This window comes from Temnothorax nylanderi, unplaced genomic scaffold, assembly GCF_030848795.1.
Source record: "Temnothorax nylanderi isolate EJ_2023f unplaced genomic scaffold, tnyl_v1.0 TNYL_tig0082_pilon, whole genome shotgun sequence".
Classification (NCBI taxonomy): domain Eukaryota; kingdom Metazoa; phylum Arthropoda; class Insecta; order Hymenoptera; family Formicidae; genus Temnothorax; species Temnothorax nylanderi.
Window position 1 is genome coordinate 223,268 of NW_027249144.1, and position 17,645 is coordinate 240,912.

The following is a 17,645-nucleotide window of genomic DNA, read 5'->3' on the forward strand; positions in this document are numbered from 1 at the left end:
ATTCGGACGTGAATTTAGAAAGTCCGGCGCGCGAGATTTGCAGTTAATTGTTGTATCACGCTTGTGCAACTGCGACGGGCGCGAAAGCCAACGTTCGCCTCTCCGGTTACCGTCATTTTGTAAAACGAAAGCGCTCATTAGCCGGTCGACTCGAGGCGCGGATTGACGCACTCACCTGACAGAGAAATTACGTAGCTTTTACGTCTTACCTGCATTGATTCTTGTTCATCTTTTTCGATCGTTTTCTTAATCACGGTAGTCATATCGCAATTTATTGATAATGTCAAAACTATTTTCGTCCGTGTCAGTACTTTACACGAGTTCTCTGATAAAATAATGATAATAATACCCGTTCAGTCGATATTGATAATAGATATTGATCGTTGGAGTCTTACAAGGATAGGTCGATTATAAATGCTCTCGTCTTTAGCAAGTTCAGGAGATAACTTCGGCATAAATGGCTCGTATAAAACGGTGCCCTTTCCGGAGAGACAAGACATGAGTCACGTCTCTTCGAGACATCGTCGAGTGGCGTGGCGTAACAAAGATAAGACCATAAATACTAGCTAATCGGAAAAATAACGGCTCGTAGGCGTACCGCTCTATAATTTTACACTGAATTTCTTTAACCTTCTATTTGAGAAATCATTTTCTGCAACTTTTACATGCTAATATACTGCAGAAGTCACACAACTAGTAATCCAATATTTTACGATGTAATCTAATTAGCGTGTACGGAATATCTTGCGCAGTAGATACTTACGTAAAGCAGCTATGATATTCGCGTTCTCGTGATAATTTATACGTAACTTGTCGGATAGGTTTACAGGCCCCGCCAAGGGACACGGAATCGCAGACTGCGTGTTCGTAACGCTCGCAGCGATTCCATATATAGATCGTTCGATCGGAACATCGGCAATTCCGGCGGCAATGCGCAGTTTGGGAGAGATAATTTATTATTAATTTGAGCTTTATTTAGATAAATTTAATTATCTACGCCCGTGTAAATGTCAATGCAATTGAATCCGAGCTATCTCATCCATGCAAATGCCTCGTGTGTGTGCTCTTTAAAATCGAGAGAGAGAGAGAGAGAGAGAGCAGAGGAATGCTTGGGCATACGCCCAATACATAGCGTACATACGTATGTTATGTAACCGTATGCGGTTTGCTCCGATAATGTTTGTATATCAACGATTGTTTCGGATTCCTCGTTGACATGCATCGGTACACCTCGCCGACACCGCCGATCGCTCTAATCACAATTGGAGGGTGTCCAATTCTGTATACAGGGATAATTCTGTTATATCTATATCTATGCTCATAATAATATGGACAAAAATAATAATTTCGTCGCACCGACGATTCACACTTATATTGGTTACAGTCCATTGAGGCCGAATCATAGCTGAACATTGATGAAGTTTTTCCTCCCTGCAATAACAAAAATCAAATCCGCATTGGTCAACGATTCACCAAGAAATCTATTTAATTTCGAGAGAGAATTTTACATGTTGTATGCTTTGTATACTTTGGTTATTTTACATTGTTTTACGTTATAATTGAATTGTTGGCAAATTTATTTGGCCATTTTGTTTCGCTTTGTCTCGTGTGGACATCATGAATTTGCGATTTGTACCACGAAGGTCTTTAATTTCGGGCGATCCAAAAATGGAGTTACAGCGGTTGGGAACGCAATTGGCATTTCTCTTCTCTCTCTCTCTCTCTCTCTCTCTCTCTCTCTCTCTCTCTCTCTCTCTCTCTCTCTCTCTCTCTCTCTCTCTCTCTCTCTCTCTCTCTCTCTCTCTCTCTCTCTCTCTCTCTCTCTCTCTCTCTCTCTCCCTCTCCCACACACACACGCACGCTAATTAAATCCGCAGTGCTTACGTGACGTGCGCTTTGACGTCGGAGCCGATTGTTTGCAATTCGACTGCGTTAAACGCGATATCAAGGATTCAGGACGTAAGTTGATAAAGTCTTGGCTGCTTGCTATAATAACGCCGCTGCCGTACGCACGCACGTCATGCAACCATAAGAAGCCTCAGCGAGAATCATAAGCGTGCAACAAGGCGGCGCGGCGTAACCCGATCGCCTCGCATTGTATCTCGGATTTCGCGATAGCATAAATACGCTACGTGCGGGGCTATCCCGATGTTAACGATCCTAGGCGAAAGTAACATAACGCCGGGATTAGCAGGAGAGAGAGTCACAAGCGGTTCTCCGCTTAACTTACGAGGTAACTTGTCTCCCAAGTCGACGTCGCGCGTCGCCTTCCTGCTCGACTCTGTCGGGGTGTAAAACCGAGGGCGACAAGTTAAGAGAGAAATTACCGTTGATGTCGACACTAAAGGGAAACGGCCTTATTATACCGCACGATTATTTAGTCGTTTGAGTTTACGATATCGCTAAAGAGGCCATTTCGAAGTAATTTTATCGAGTGGTGACGAAATTACAATCGTACGCTTAAATACGAGTATTTAACTGGGACGCCCGTGTCGTGCTCCTCGAAAGAAACTGTACTTGTAGCTTGTCCTTTCCTCTCCGTACCGTTCTTGCATAACGCACGTGACACTTATATCCTATTGTTAATACAATATTCTCATCTCCGTCCTATAATTTACTTGCGCGCGCACACTCGTACACGACAAACGACCGTCGACGGATAAAATATCAGGACTCACAATCAAGCCAAGAATTGAGACACGATTCCGTATTTCATAATTATCCCCGCCGCGATCGTACTTGCTAAACGGGAGACAATGCGACGCCTTTATGTCACCGCGAAACAATCGGCACTGCCGTCGGTGCTCATTATAGTTCACTTGCGAGCCTCTTGCACACATCCAGGAGGCATTAAATATATCTTCGCTTTCTACGAAGCAATTTGCCGCAATAGAAAATATATTCGGTGCGCTGAGCGAAAAACAGAAGATTTCCAGACATTACCGCAAGGATTTTCTTCTTTAAAACCGCAATTTATTTGACGTTGTTTTTCTTAATATTTGTGTTTCTTATTTATATTTCAATCGTTGATATAACTTGATTTTTTAAATTCTAAGCTTAACCATCGTATAATTTGTGCGAGTGCAAAATTTTTGCAGAGTTCACGTAAGATTTTCCACCGCTCGATTGCGGTAGGTAGATGGATTCTCGTGTTTTCCAACGTTGTACAACGAACGGTCGTCTGATTAGCCATGTATCGGTTGCTTTGTCGAATCTCATCACCGGCCACGCGGAAACGCATAGCTCGCACAGGCGTTTCTTCTCTTCGGCACACACGTGCACGCTGCGATGTACCGTTATCTCCATACGCACTTTGACTCCGTGCATATGTGGGTCTCGGGTGGTCACTCCTATGCTAATGGAGATATCTGTTTATCCGTTCGATTATAAGCCTTGCCGTTGCGCGTTTCGTGAGCGCGCGCGCGCGCGCATGCAACCTTTACATCGGTGTGGGTGACGACGAGATAATGAGAACTTGTATATCGCCGGCACTATTAACGGCAATTGTCCGGCTCGGGAGAGCGACATTAATATATACCGGTTTGTTCATCGAACGCGACCTAGAATCCCACTATTGCACCATGTTATCATTGCGCTTTAATTTCGGAATAAATATCGATGTAGCGCAAGTCGTGCTTGGATGCACGTTCGAAGATCCAATAATTTTCATTGCCCCTGAAGAAACGTGAGAATGAACGAGGAAAACAATTACGAGTATTCTTCGTGCGGAGCGAAGAGATTATTGAAAAGACAGCTAGAAATATCTTCCTCGCCAAACACCAAGCGACCCATGCTTGCAATTACCTTCCCTCCCTTATTCTCTCTCGCCATCGCTCCGAGCCACAAAATCCAGCTCGGCCATAACGAGGACAGGCCGCGGCTAATTCCCGACGTTTAAATTTCTAATGATCCACGATCAGCGCGCGCGACTATCGCGACGTGCGAACACGCTTCCAGGCGGCCGTATAATCGGCCAAGGGGGGATATAAATATTCATTAGGCCGGTTCAATTATAAGACCACCGAGGGTTACCGGATTGCGTTATCGGTGTGTGTCGACGTGTAAGCGCTAAACACGTATTGCGCGTACGCGTTCGCAACTGACAAGGGCATTCGCAAGTGTGCGTCGGTCGACCACGGCGACAAAAGGACGATGAACTGTACCAGTAGCGTCGTCGTCGTAGCGGCCGGCCGGCGGCCGCGACGAGATAACCGGTTTCGGATATCTGCGAAATTGTCTTTGTATACCTGGCCTATCTACCAACACGGTTAAACTGAATTCAAAGTGGCAGATAGTTCCTACGCACCTACGCGCACCCGCTGCTTTCTGGAAAATAAAAGAAATATCCGTCAGTTAAAATAAATTAATTTCTTATACTAATATCTCTTACAGTTTCAGATGTTTCTAACTTTAAATGCTAATTTTTTGACATTAGTATCTTCCTGATATAATTTTCAATGTAATATTTTTATTAAATATACTGTTTTTATTTCTATAGCTTAATTAATATCTATATATGCGTTATAATAATTTGTAAACGCTGTCGAAACTTCTTATGGAGAAACATCGCACAATATACGATTTCTTTTCTCGTTCTCGGGGATCATGCTAACACGCGCGTGAATTGCAAACTGACTTTCTACAACCAATTATATTGGCACTGTTTCACTAAAATCTTTTGTTTTCCAAAGGAATTGGCTTGTTTAATTTATCGGGTCATCGTAGATTTCACGTAAACCGGTTTGAAAGGTTTTCATCGACAAATTTATCGCGACTGTATCGTATTCTGAAAAAAACTGTAACTTCTCGCGTTAATTATCGCTTATCGCAATCACAGATTTCGTAGCACGCGTGATAGCCGTCTATCGTTCTCGGTGTCGAGCAACAAGAAGAACACGGCAAAAGGAGTAGCCGTCGGCCGTTGGTATTAATATCGTTCCATCTTGCACTGAAGAAAACGTTCAGGTCACGCGTGTCCCGTTACCGTCGAAGGGATCACGCCGAGGGTTAATGGAACCGTTCTGACGATTCGCCGGCGATTCGCGATCGTTAAAGGCTGATAATAAGTCAGGGCCGCCGTTACGCGGCGGCGCGTTTCTCTCTCTTACATAATGGGACCCCGCAGACGTTTGTCTGTCGATCGACGCTCGTTTCCGGTGGGCCGTGCGAGCGTGTGTCACGTGACTTCCGCCGTAAAATCGTGCGTAACGCGTAACGTATAAATATGCACGTACGTGGCGCGCATCCTCGCGTGCACGGTCGAGTCGTATATATGCGACGGCACGACCAACATATGCGCGCGAACGTTAACGAGATGCGCGTGCATCAATCGTTTGTAATACACTTGGAATCCCGAGGTCTTCTCTCTCGAAGAGCGCGCTCTCACACGAACGCTGGCAATCTATTCCTGTTTACTCGAAGTGGCTACAAATTTTGTCATCAATGAACGCCCCGAGGAGAAGAGAGCTATGTTGTACACTTGTGAAATTAAGAATGAATCTCTACCTCGCGACTTCGAAATGGTCTAGTTACGCTGTACGCGATTTACGACGTACAGCCTCGCTCTACAGAGTTTGTTGAAATTCTTATTTTGCTCACACGCTTATCCGATAAGAATCTCAATAAACGCCTTTATTTTGAACGGGCGAAACTGATGAGTTCAATGTACCAATACGACCAGTACAAAGATTTCGATTAACAACTCGTTTGCGGTAATCTAACTCGGTAACGAGAGAAACTTTTAACGAATCATACGCGATAATGACAGGTTTGAGTACCAGTTAGTTACGCTTGAAGACATGCCACAAGCACGGTCTTATTAATCTATATTATGATCTTGTTACGCGATACATATACATCTTTACGAAATTACAGAAATCGCGGTCCATCGAGTACACGTGATCAATTGATAACTTCGATAAAAAAAGCCGACCGATTCTTCGTATCTTTGCAGTATTTCTCGCTAAACGCTCAATTCCTTTATATCACCGATCTCGAAAGACAATATTCGACGCGCAACGAGCTCCTTTCTTGGATCGCTCGCTTCTCCTTGAAGCGAGCGATCATTATAATTCGCGTTGCTCACGCGAGGAAACCGCGAGGTCCCTTCACAATGCGCGTTCGAAGCGTCAAAACCTTTCGAAAACGATCCGCGATGATCATTGTCGAACAGCTGGTCGCTGGTATTCGAAGTCTCGTGAAAAAATGCGTCGTTAATCATCGTAAAAGTTTTATATCGACGCATTACACGCACATTTAATGCACGGCGCGTGCAGTACATGTTGCGTAAAAATTATGCGTGGAGGTGCGTGTGTACGTTCCTTTATCGTTACACCTAGAATTTACAATTCTGTGATGGGTGATGGATCACCTCAGCGATCTTTTGCACGTCGTATATTTTTGAAAGATCATCTCTGATCCTTTTGAGGGGAGGGGGGGGGGTAAGATGTTCATAGTTAATGTAGGCGATAATTTGAGGGTGATAAAGAAGATTATCTTCAATCCTTTTAGGCGCATATTTATTTCGAATCGATTTTGTCCTTCTAATAATAAAACTTTATCGCGCAGTAGCAGTAATCATAATAATATGTAGACTGAGAAGCCGATAAAAAATTTTTTTCCTCTCAGAAGCGCTTACTGCTTATCCCACTTTCATGACACTGATCGCGTATGCTTAATGTATGCTGTTGTATTTAATGGGAAAAATAATTGTCGCGATGCGGTTGCAGTTCAGCGTTCCTCCAAGATGCCGTTGCACAACGCATCGTCGAGACCGATGGGCGATTAGTATTTTCCGGTTTCTGAGGTTGTGCGTTCCGTTGTGTGTCAAGGCGATCGGCCTTGGCTCTATATTTCTTTTATAGGCGAGTCATTGTTTGCAATCGTTACATAAATGTATCATCTCGCGAGCACATAAATCGACTTTTCGTCTCCGACTATAAATTTAACTAGCATGACTGATTAAAATTAAACGCTGTGCAGGTATTATCGTGCAAAGCGATCGTTTGAAACAAACCTTGAGGATAATTATCGCGATCCGCTATCAAGATTAGATTGAAGCAATTAAGTTGAAGTAATAAGGTAATTAGTTATTCGTAAGATTAGTATCAAGAAAAGTATCGAAGTTTTCTTAGCAATTACCGTTGTAATACAGTAGTCACGCCGAAGAAATCACTTCTGGCGATAGCGGTTTGCGGCGTAAAGATGTAAATTGAATATTTGCATAAGAATCCTTATCTAATAAACCTTTCCCAGCTGCGTACGGTCTGCCAGCGTACAGCGGTAAACAATTCCTCAAGGAAGAACCTCCGAGCAGACCTCGGAAAGCATTAAGGTCATAAATTGCAGGTGTGCCAGAGTACAGGAAAAACATTCGAGAGGTGTCGGCGTGAAGGAGAACTGACAGCTCGTTTCTTTTTCGCGGTCAGAATTTCGGTGCGAGTCGTTTACAAAACTTTCCGGTTTATTTCCCAGCCGGTTCTTCTTGCAGCTGCGCTTTTTCGATGCTCTCGCATAAACCACACGCGCCGTTACAAGACTTGGACGATTCAAAAGGGCGCCGAGAGAGTGGTAACGGAGAAAGCTCGTTTCGGGCCGCGTCGTGCAGCCGATACTCGCCTGCACTCGTGTGCACTCATACGCATGTTGTACATGTCAGCGGCAACGGGCGACACTCCGCTGAATCCGGTAACCGCATCACACGCGTGTGTCCCAAACACGTGTGAGCCGCTCACGTGTGCAAGAAGGCCATGTGCGACTTTTCCTTCGCGTGATCGTAGTCCGCATCCGGTTACATCCGCCCAAGTTTCTCGACGCGTGAAAAAAAAAACAATGAATACTAGTCACCTAATTTCACGAAAAATGCACTCGATATTTATCGTATGCACATTAATTATAACGCTAGGAATTTTACAACATAATAGTATTAATTATTGGTTTTGTCATTACTTTACTTTAGTGTTAATTAATTAATGCTGAAACTTCTGTCAGAAAGCTTCTGAAAGAAATCTTATTTCTCAATTTTTATAATTTTTATAATAGCGCAAGTATTTTCTCTTTAATCGCGAATAAAAGACTCGCCGAATGAGAAATTCGCGACGAGCTTGAAATGTGACTTTCACGAATTTCTGAGGGGCGACAGATGAATCCCAATCGAAATAATTGCTTCCCGGTCGTTTGTGCCGTCGAAGACGACGGAGACGGAGGAACGGGAGTTCAACATTCGGTCGAATCTCCGCTCCAAGGCGGAAATTGTGTCGCCACGGCCTACGTCGTGAACGACAAAGGTATCTCCCCGTCGTGGCACGGCGCGCGATTGAATTTCAATACGCAGAAGTTGTTAAGCAATGAAAGGCTTCCACGGGCTTGACGCTCGATTGTCTTTCCAGTTTCCATTGTCCGCGGGTGAGGCGCACGGAAAAAAATCGTAATAAAGGCCTTCTTGGGTTCCGCGAACGTGCCGACCGAAGGATCCGTTGTTCCTCGCGAGCGGATCGGTCCGTCGGGCTACCAATCACGGAGATAAAAGTAGGGCGCGCGAGAAAAAAGGGGGTACATGATCTCCAATCTTGTATTAAAATTATATCTCTCGAAATACTGGTTTCGATGACTGGTCGGAAGAAATATTCCTCGTAAATCGTTTATAAATGCTCAAGGTGGGACACTTGGCAGTTAATGTGAAAAAAAAGGAAACGCCTACTTGGTCTAGTCACTACCATATACGTATAAAAAGGTTTCGTTGCCTTATTAAGGCGTTCTCGTCTCGTCTCATCTCGCGCGATTCTGCGCGTCCAGTTCGTCAACTGGACGAAGAAAGACGGAGAGCCGGAACTCCGAAACCAGTTTATTATTCGAAACGCGCGCCGCGAGTACGCGTAAAAAGAAGCGAGGCCTCCTCGCGAGTCCGAGATGTTTTCTAGCAGGTTTTATTTGAGGTCAGTTTCGTCCTACAAGAGAGAAAGATGCGACGCTCATCGGCTCGTTATCATCTCCGCCGATCCGATCTCCCCGCCGCCATTGTTATTCTCCTGGAGAAATTGCCGATCTTCATCCATAAACGCGAAATCGCCGGCGCCGGACGATCTCGCCCGTCCCGGGGAATCGCTTAAAATGATAAAACAGCACCGTACAAATAAGTTTATAGGCCGCGTAAATATCGGCGCCGTGGCCGCGTTTCCCGCCTCTCGAGGAGAGTCTCTTTCTCCCGCTGTCTGTTTCGCCTTGCGCGAAACTTTTGTTCCGATTCATGCTGATTCCGGCGTGTCCGTATCGGTTTTTCATGAATAAATCATATTGCTGTTTATCTGCAGATGAAACCGTGAATTTCGGTCGGGAGAATTTGCACAATGCCGCGGTTGACGTTCACCGAAACATGATCCATACGCGATTAAAACGTGCGTGTCGTTTGTTTCATAAACGTATGTAGATCGCAATATGCGAAACTAATAACATATTCATGAATATTTCTCAATAAGCAAGCTTTACCTAATCTACCGTGTTTGAAAAGGATAATTATTGCTCGTCGCGCGTTGCATTGTTTGACATTTATTCATATATATTATATAATATACGGTATGTTTGCATTTTTATTCCTAATGCGCTCAATTTATATAAATCCTTTACTCTCCGTGGTTATAATTTTTAATAATCTGTCCGATATTTATATTTAGATAATGACTCGACACTCGACTCTTATCGATTGCTTTTGACAAATATACGCTTCTACATGTAAATAACTTGCGTCGCTCATAATTTGACACAGGAGATACCGAAGCAGATAAAATAAATGGTTTCTTCGAAATCCGCCTTTCGTCGAAGCGCAATTATACAGCGATATTTTCCAGTAACGTTATGCAACGGCGGATATCGTACCTATACGCGGCAACGCGCGTCCGAACGTTTCTTATGAATTTGAAAAACCGGGAGTGCACAATTACAAGGCTATACTCCGGACTCTCGTTTCACGAGTCATTGATTATTAGAAGCTCCGACGTTACGTTAATGCCGCAATCAATCGCAAGCCGAGCGACCGAACAGCCGTGTAATCTCCAGTAATCCCGGGGAGAAATCTGCCAATCGCATCATCCTACGTGCGTTTTTATCGTCGACTCCGTTACATAATTATGAAATTTATTTGGAACACATCCGCGCGCGAATACCGGTGAAAATATCGGTGAAAATACCGGTTGCTCGCTCGTGCTCCTTTTCCTTCGTTCGGAAAGGAAGTGATCGACCGTGTAGTAACTCTTACGCAATCCCGGCCAGGATGTGCAGCACGCGTGTGCGTAGGTGCGTCTATAACTTTCGATCGGGACGACCGAAGCGAGTCCGCGACGACGACCGCTGTCGAGACTATGGGGTCGGTTTAGCAAGTGTGTCAATGATAGCGTTGGAGGATATCATTCGGTATCTTCCTCGGAGTGCGTCCAGGCCGGAACCGCGCGTGCCCGAGCGAAAGAGAGAAATTGCAGACGAGAGGAGAAACAGGAAAGCCTGAATATGATAACGTTCGCTTTTGCTGATTCGGCCGGCACGCTTTGCAGTTTCGAGCTTTCGCGTGTTCCGCAAAACGGCCCGAGGAACTCCAACTGATTAGCGATTTAATCGTATCTCGGCGATTTAAACTAAGGTAAATTAGATAAATGAAAGCAACAAGTATACGGATATCAGAGAAGATCAAAGATAATGTTTCCAGGAGTTCACATCTGACCTTTTTAACGAGGGGATATGGTGCAGTTTTTTTCATTTGCGATTTAGCAGAACGGTAAACGGTAGACGATGCTTAATAAATCCTCCGGGTAATCGGTAATTGCACCGAGGGAGGTCGGTGCATTACAGGCGCATTAGAAATAACTCAAATAACCCATGACGGACCTCGTTAATTAAAATACTAACGGTAAATTCGAGGATCGCGCGCTCGAGCACATCCGACTTTAGTTCGATCGTAAAGAGCTCTTTAATTTCTGAAAAGGATTCTCAATTTTTCTGCTCGCAGTCTGGATTAATTTGCACGATAAATATGGACTATATCGCTATTTCAGGTTTTTTTTTAGCTTATCTTTATTGGACAAATAAAATTTATTTCAAACATTATTTTGACACGAGAATTTATTTGCGAATATTTTCTCTTAGCAAATACTCGCTGGTACGTTAATAACTGCAATTTAATTCGAGATATCTCTAAATATGTTTCCGGGACATTGAACGCAGGATTTGCTTTGGCAATTTAAGTGGACTGACCGAGCCTGGTACAAATTTTAGAACGTTTAAATAATATACTGGCTCGCGCACCTTGGGTTTTATAATCGTCCGCTGGCATCCCGACCAAGTGTAAGATTTGCGAATAGTGAATCGCCGAGAGTCGCAAATTGATGCTGTGCCAAATTATAGTTACGAGTTCGCATCTGTTCAAATAATCGCCGATTCTCCCCGGGAACACGCGTATATTTTGAATCCTATTAATAGCCACGCGAAATTAAGTCGTTAACGTACGCATTAGTCAGTGATTTATCACGCTTACTGGCAGACCGTTTCACTTTCCCGCTTTACAAGAGATCGCGCACATCTCTATAACAAAAACACTTTCTAGTTTACGGGCGGAAAAAGTAACTCAAACAGTTACTCGCAGCTAATCTCGATAACGGAACATCGAAGAAATCTCTACCCTATATAAAATTTAACTCCGATTTAATTACTGACCGAGACTTCGCGCAAGTAATAGCTTCCGTCTCTCCGCGCGTAAAATTTACATTAATTTGCAGTTGAAACTAAATTTGCCTTTACATCGCGATACGCGCGATCCATAGATTTCGTAAATTAAAGTAAAGCTGTATATTTACAGAAAAATTATCTTTCTTCAGATTTGGTTTTTGGCTGAGGAATTTATTTTATGAATTCTATTGCTCTAAATTATCAAATTATATGAAGTAAATGCAGGATTGGGACATAATACGTAACATTTTCGACTGTGAAACGGCGCACGGCGTCGTTTGCATCGATCCGTCTGCAGGTAGGGCTGTCTTGATTTGGCATAATCGGAATTAATTGATAATTTGCCACTCGGGGGATTACGAATAGCCGGCCCGTCGACCGGGAATTTTGTTTCGCACGTGGCCACCCGAAATACTCGCCGCCCGGAAGTTTTAATGAGCCGCATTCACGGCAATCACGAGTGTGCAGTTTTGTTCGCGGCACGCGTGCGCCCCTTTATGATAGCGGAACGAAAGAGTCACTTTATGTTGCGTTTCGCCGAGCCATTTGCCGGCAAACACCAGCATATATTTATTTATTCCCATTCGTACCGTTACCCTCTCATATTGTAAGTGATTTTGAATCGCAACGCCATTCGTATAAGTATTTGCCTGCGTGTATTTACTGAATTAAACAAGGCAGCTGATGCTTTTACAAGCGCGGGATTCGTGGGTGGATGAGATATGTTGATACACGTATCTAGTGGCTTCCGCGCGAGATATTCCTGTTTATCCAATCTGCCGCTGTGTACATACGCAAGGTGTATCATGTAAATCCCGCTGGATTTTGCCTAGCATTATAATTGAAGAAGACTTATTATTCATATTCCTCAGATTCAATCTGCCTCTCTTCCAGCAACGAGTGACTCGTTCGCGCGCGCGAAACGTTTCTTAGAAAAGAATCTGAAAAATCCAATTCATGATACTCGGGGAAAGTGCAACGCTAAAGTACGATATTATAGTGTTGCAATTAACGTTGAGAACACGCGGTGAAAATGCGCCGCTGTTTGTATCCGCGTCCATTTAAGTCGCTCTCAAGGCGCACGTTACGTCGTAACGGAGCACCGATCGGCTCCGCTCCATTCCGCTCCGCTTCGGGAATCGGTTCGCTCGCGCGGGTTAATGAGCTCCTCCCTGTGCGTACACCATGGCCGGAGTGACGTTTCTACTCGGCGTCGTGCTTCCGAGATATCGATACGCCCACGTGCCATCTCCGCGCCGGAGTGTCCCACGTATCCGAGTACGCGCGTAGGTACTCGGTCGCGGCTGCTATACGTAATCGCGCGCGCACACAAGCGCGGCAACCAGCTGCAGGCAGCATCGCGTTGGCGCACACGGCATTAGAAAGGCGGCCGCGACTGGGAGATGTCACAAGGTAAACCGCATAACATAACTGGGATACACAGGGAGTTATTGTGCATGCCTATCTGCGCGATCGGTAGGCAATACGGTTTACCGGCCGGCGGCTGAAACCGAGCGCGCTCGAGCGTCCTTGAGGAAATTTCTCCCTCGCTATGTTCTCGCCGCACTTTCGTAGCCGCGCGCTCTCCTGAAAACCGCAAGGCTTTTCGCGACGATTTATTTTCGAATCACGGAACAACGTTTCATTATCGCATCGAGGTTGTCCCCCCCGGGTCGGCTTTCCTGTCTCTGGCGGATTTTCGAGTTTCGAGGGTCAAAACGAGGCTTGGCTCGCAGCGGATTCATTACGTGAGTCTTGGCGGCGCGATTCGTGCGTGTTATTTATGCGTGTGTTAAGCATGCCTCGACCTGCCGCGCGTTGGAGCTCGGCGGCGAACAGCCTCCGTATAGGGTCGACAGAGAAAGAGACGCGAAAGAGCGCGAGAAACCGCGCTATTGATCAGGCACGCGAGAAGGAAAGACGGAGAGAGAAAGGAAGAGAGAGAGAGGCAGAGTGAGAGAGAGATTGGTAAGAGCGGGGCGAGGTAAAACGCAAGATTACAATTTATACGAGCGGCCTCCGGACCGCACGGTTATTCACTCGCGACTTTTTATTTATGCCGCTGCCCTCCCATCCCGCTCTCGCCCCGCGCGAAACGCATCCGCGTATATCGCCGGTCCGAGAGCCGCGCGCGCAACGGACGATAATAATTTTTCATTACACCAGATCAGAGAGCGAGAGAGCCGCGCGGTCGCCGATCCATTCTCAGACCCCGTATTTTAATTGGGATCCGGGGATTTTACCGCGCACGAAATTAACGAAGCAGAGAGATTCCGGTCTGGAAACGTCGGGCGATGAAAATCGTGCGATCAGCCGGCGCGGCGTTTGATTGAATCGTTTCGGCGAGAGACGTTGGGTTCTTTCGCGAGCGCGATTACGTATAGATGCAAAGCGATGTAGAACCAGAAGGCAACAAGGACGCGTGAGAGCACTTGTGAACCGTCTGGCGACCCTTTAATAGGAATTTATGCCAACATTCTGCCTGACCTTAATTGCCGCCAGGCCTGATCAATTGGCGCCGAATCGCGTCGTTCTTTGTCGTAGCTCGCGCCTTCGTAGATGAAACGTTTGCGCGAGGAGATCTATTTAGAGTGATCGTCGTGATCGACATTAATTAAAATACAACGATCGTTACGTCGAATGCGTTGAGGAGAGCACTTGGTATTCCAATACGAATATTTCGCGTATAGAAAATTATACGTTCGCGGTTACTGTGCGTCGAAGGTAAACGTCGGTGACACGCGGAGCGATATCCAGAGCTCTATTGAATATTCATATCAAGTGCATTCGTTACTTCGATACTTTCTCATAACGTCACACGCGTAAATACTGTTAACAGTGCTACATCTGGAGCGAGGTGAGCGTGGTACCCACCTCGGCGAGGTGTCTGTTTCCAAGATACTTAAAGGCCGAAAATAAACGGCGTATATTTCCTCGCGTAATTTTATTTATTATGAATAAATAAACTCATCATTTTTCTTATTCTCGCGTGGAGTGAACGTCTGAGGAAGCGAGAAAGCGTTTTATCTCTCGGATGAAACGTTTATATGATTCTCTAGAATACAGCAGAGATTCCGGAGGTGTTTGACCCGCGCCATTAGACGCCATTAGATAATTTATCGCTTTGCCGTTAAACACGTTCCGCCGACTTATGTCAGGATATTCACCGTGGATATATACTTTTCCGATGCCGGGACACTCGGAGTTGGCAACGATACCCGAAATCGATTGCCGGCATTCGGCTATAAATATTTAACATCGGCGGAAAGACGCGCGAGGAAATCTAATGAACGGCTATAGACTCCGACGCGAACTGACGAACAACAGCAGGCCTGCTTGTCATTCGAGGTGCATTCACGACCGGTGACTGCCCCTGGCTGTTGGTACGGAAAGGCGTCGCTCTCCGCCGACGAAACGTTTTAATGGCTCTCTCGGCAGCGAAGAAATAATTGTCCGGGTCACTTCTCGGTGTCGTTAAACTTGTTAAATCGGGGGTCACCACATCGCACGGACACACACACACACGTGGAGACGTATGCCGATGCCGTGCACTCGCGCATGTGCGTGCCACTTTCTTTAAGAGATCATACCACCGCGCCACTTTCACGATGCGAAGAAAAGCCTTCGACCGCCACGGAAGCGATTCGGGCAATTTTAACGCGAAAACCGAGCGCGGGGTAATTGCGGTGTTATTTCCTCGCGTCGATAAAATTGCGCGGCGGAGAAACGCACGGAAGGTACTTCGTAGGAATACGTTAGATGTATATTGATACAATATACGAGCAATCTCTCAAAAGGTTCGCGTCAAACTTTCTTCCGAGTTCGGGGGATGGGCCTGCAACGAAAATTAATTGAATGTGCTCTCTCCGCATCCTTCTAAAAATTTCAACGTTTACTTTCTCAGCACGTGCAAATTTTATATTTCGGCTGATGTTTCGTGCTGGAACTATAGTCATCCTGTACCTTCTCGAGAAACTCACTTATCGTAAGATACTGCCTTTGAAAACTCGAGTCATTGCACGCGTGGGCAAATAAATCTGCGAGTTCGAGCAAATTGCGAGCTCGATCTTTTTGTTCAGGTGTCGGCGTCGCGAATCTTGGTAGGCGCTTTTGATAGGCTCGTACGTAAAAGAAAATTCTTCTGTTTGTTCCAGAAATTGCCGTCTTTCTTCAACAGCAAGCCGACGCGAGTGGACAAAACGGACAACAATAATGCGAACAATTCTAACAGCACGAGCAACAACATCCACAATATGCCGCTGCACGAACCCATCAGTGCTACTTCCCCCGAAGTATACGGTATGTGAGAACACTATGATTACGTGAAAATCGCGGTACCTTATGCGGCGCGTGTGGGGAAACGTGCCAGTCGTGCCGCGCTATCATTTAATACATCGTCGACCGAATTGCGTATTTAAGACGCCGCGGATACGCATCTGAGCGTACGGAACGCGCTGTTACGCCGACGTGAATTGCAATGGCAATATGGGATTACGGCACATGTGAGAGATATTATTCATGCTCCTCCGGAAAGACGATTCTCGGTTCGTACTTCGCGAACGAATAAATACAGCTTTGCACGGTTTAATAGAAATTAAGCGCTCTCCATAGTCGAGATTAATCAGGGAAAACGCGTGGGATTTATGTACCAAAGATATTACGATCGTAGCGAAAACAAAAAAGAATCTACGATCCGTCGGAGACTTACGTAACTCCCGCGGACTCCCCGAAGTACGCAGCCCGGCTTCACGTGTGTTTTTTCTTCGCGGAAAAAATAGCCGGGAGATTGCCCATGACGCCCCAGGAGGCGGTGAAGTATTACGGCTCCAGACTGACGGAATTCGAGCGCGCCGAGATCGAGAAGTACTCGGAGATCTGGTACCTGGGCCTGTCGGCCCACAAGATCCACGGCGAGGAGGTCTCCTCCCAGAACGGCGGCTACGACGACGAAAACGGCAGTTACAACAAGGTCCTGCACGATCATATCTCCTACAGGTGAGCGACCGTTCTCCTTCGCCGATGCCCCGGCGATGTGGAGAGAGAGACTTTCCCTCTTCTCTCCTAATTATTATCGCAGCACGCGCACGAGGTTTGTTTCGCCGACTACAGCTCGGAGATCGTACAGCTAGCTAAGCTTAGCAATGGAATCTCGCGATTGCGCGCACTTGCTGCATTCCGTGCGTCGTTGCTCTCGAGAGGAGAAATTGCGGTTGAGAGCTGCGCGTACAGTTGTATCTAAACGCACGCGGTAAACTGTCGCGATAAATCGCGAAACAGAGTAAGTAAAAAATGTTCAACGACGAATTTTCTCCGCGCGTGAAAAATATCCACGTCGACGGTAAACTGGTAATTGCGAGAACGCGACTCTTCTTTTCGCCTTTCTCAAATCTCGTGGTTTACGTCGTTTTCTCGTTTTTCTTTTCTCTTGCACGTGTGTAAATTATACGAAACTTGTGTGCATTCAGATACGAGATTTTGGAGGTGATCGGCAAGGGGAGTTTCGGTCAGGTGATCCGAGCGCTGGATCACAAAACGGGACAGCACATCGCCATCAAGATTATCAGGTACGCGGAAACGGTACACTCATCTCGCGATGACTCAGATCAGCGAGATACGATCTGAAGAAAAACGCGACGCGTCCGTAATGGATAATGTCTGATGCATCCGGCATTTTTCCGGATGCGTCCGCTTTCCGAGCGCGCACTGCGTCGTTTCTTTATTTAAACAGCGCGGCTTTCACTGTCCTTGCAGGAACAAAAAGAGATTCCATCATCAGGCACTCATCGAGGTGAGAATCTTGGAGCATCTCAGAAAGAAGGATTTGGACGGGAACTCTCAGCACAATGTGATACATATGCTAGAATATTTTTACTTCAGGAATCACCTGTGCATCAGTTTCGAATTAATGAGGTGAGCGATCAAGCGAGATGAGCAAA

At 45.8% G+C, this 17,645-nt stretch overlaps 1 protein-coding gene across 2 annotated transcripts in view; it reads left to right on the forward strand.

The window, feature by feature from the left end:
• The window catches only part of LOC139774521 (uncharacterized), a 144,203-nt gene that overhangs the window by 120,418 nt on the left and 6,140 nt on the right, over positions 1 to 17,645 (forward strand). For both annotated transcript variants that reach the window (XM_071709855.1, XM_071709854.1), the window contains exons 4-7: positions 15,864 to 16,008; positions 16,488 to 16,704; positions 17,175 to 17,273; positions 17,461 to 17,619. In XM_071709855.1, the coding sequence (XP_071565956.1) occupies positions 15,864 to 16,008; positions 16,488 to 16,704; positions 17,175 to 17,273; positions 17,461 to 17,619 (620 nt within the window). The remainder of the gene's footprint in view (positions 1 to 15,863; positions 16,009 to 16,487; positions 16,705 to 17,174; positions 17,274 to 17,460; positions 17,620 to 17,645) is intronic.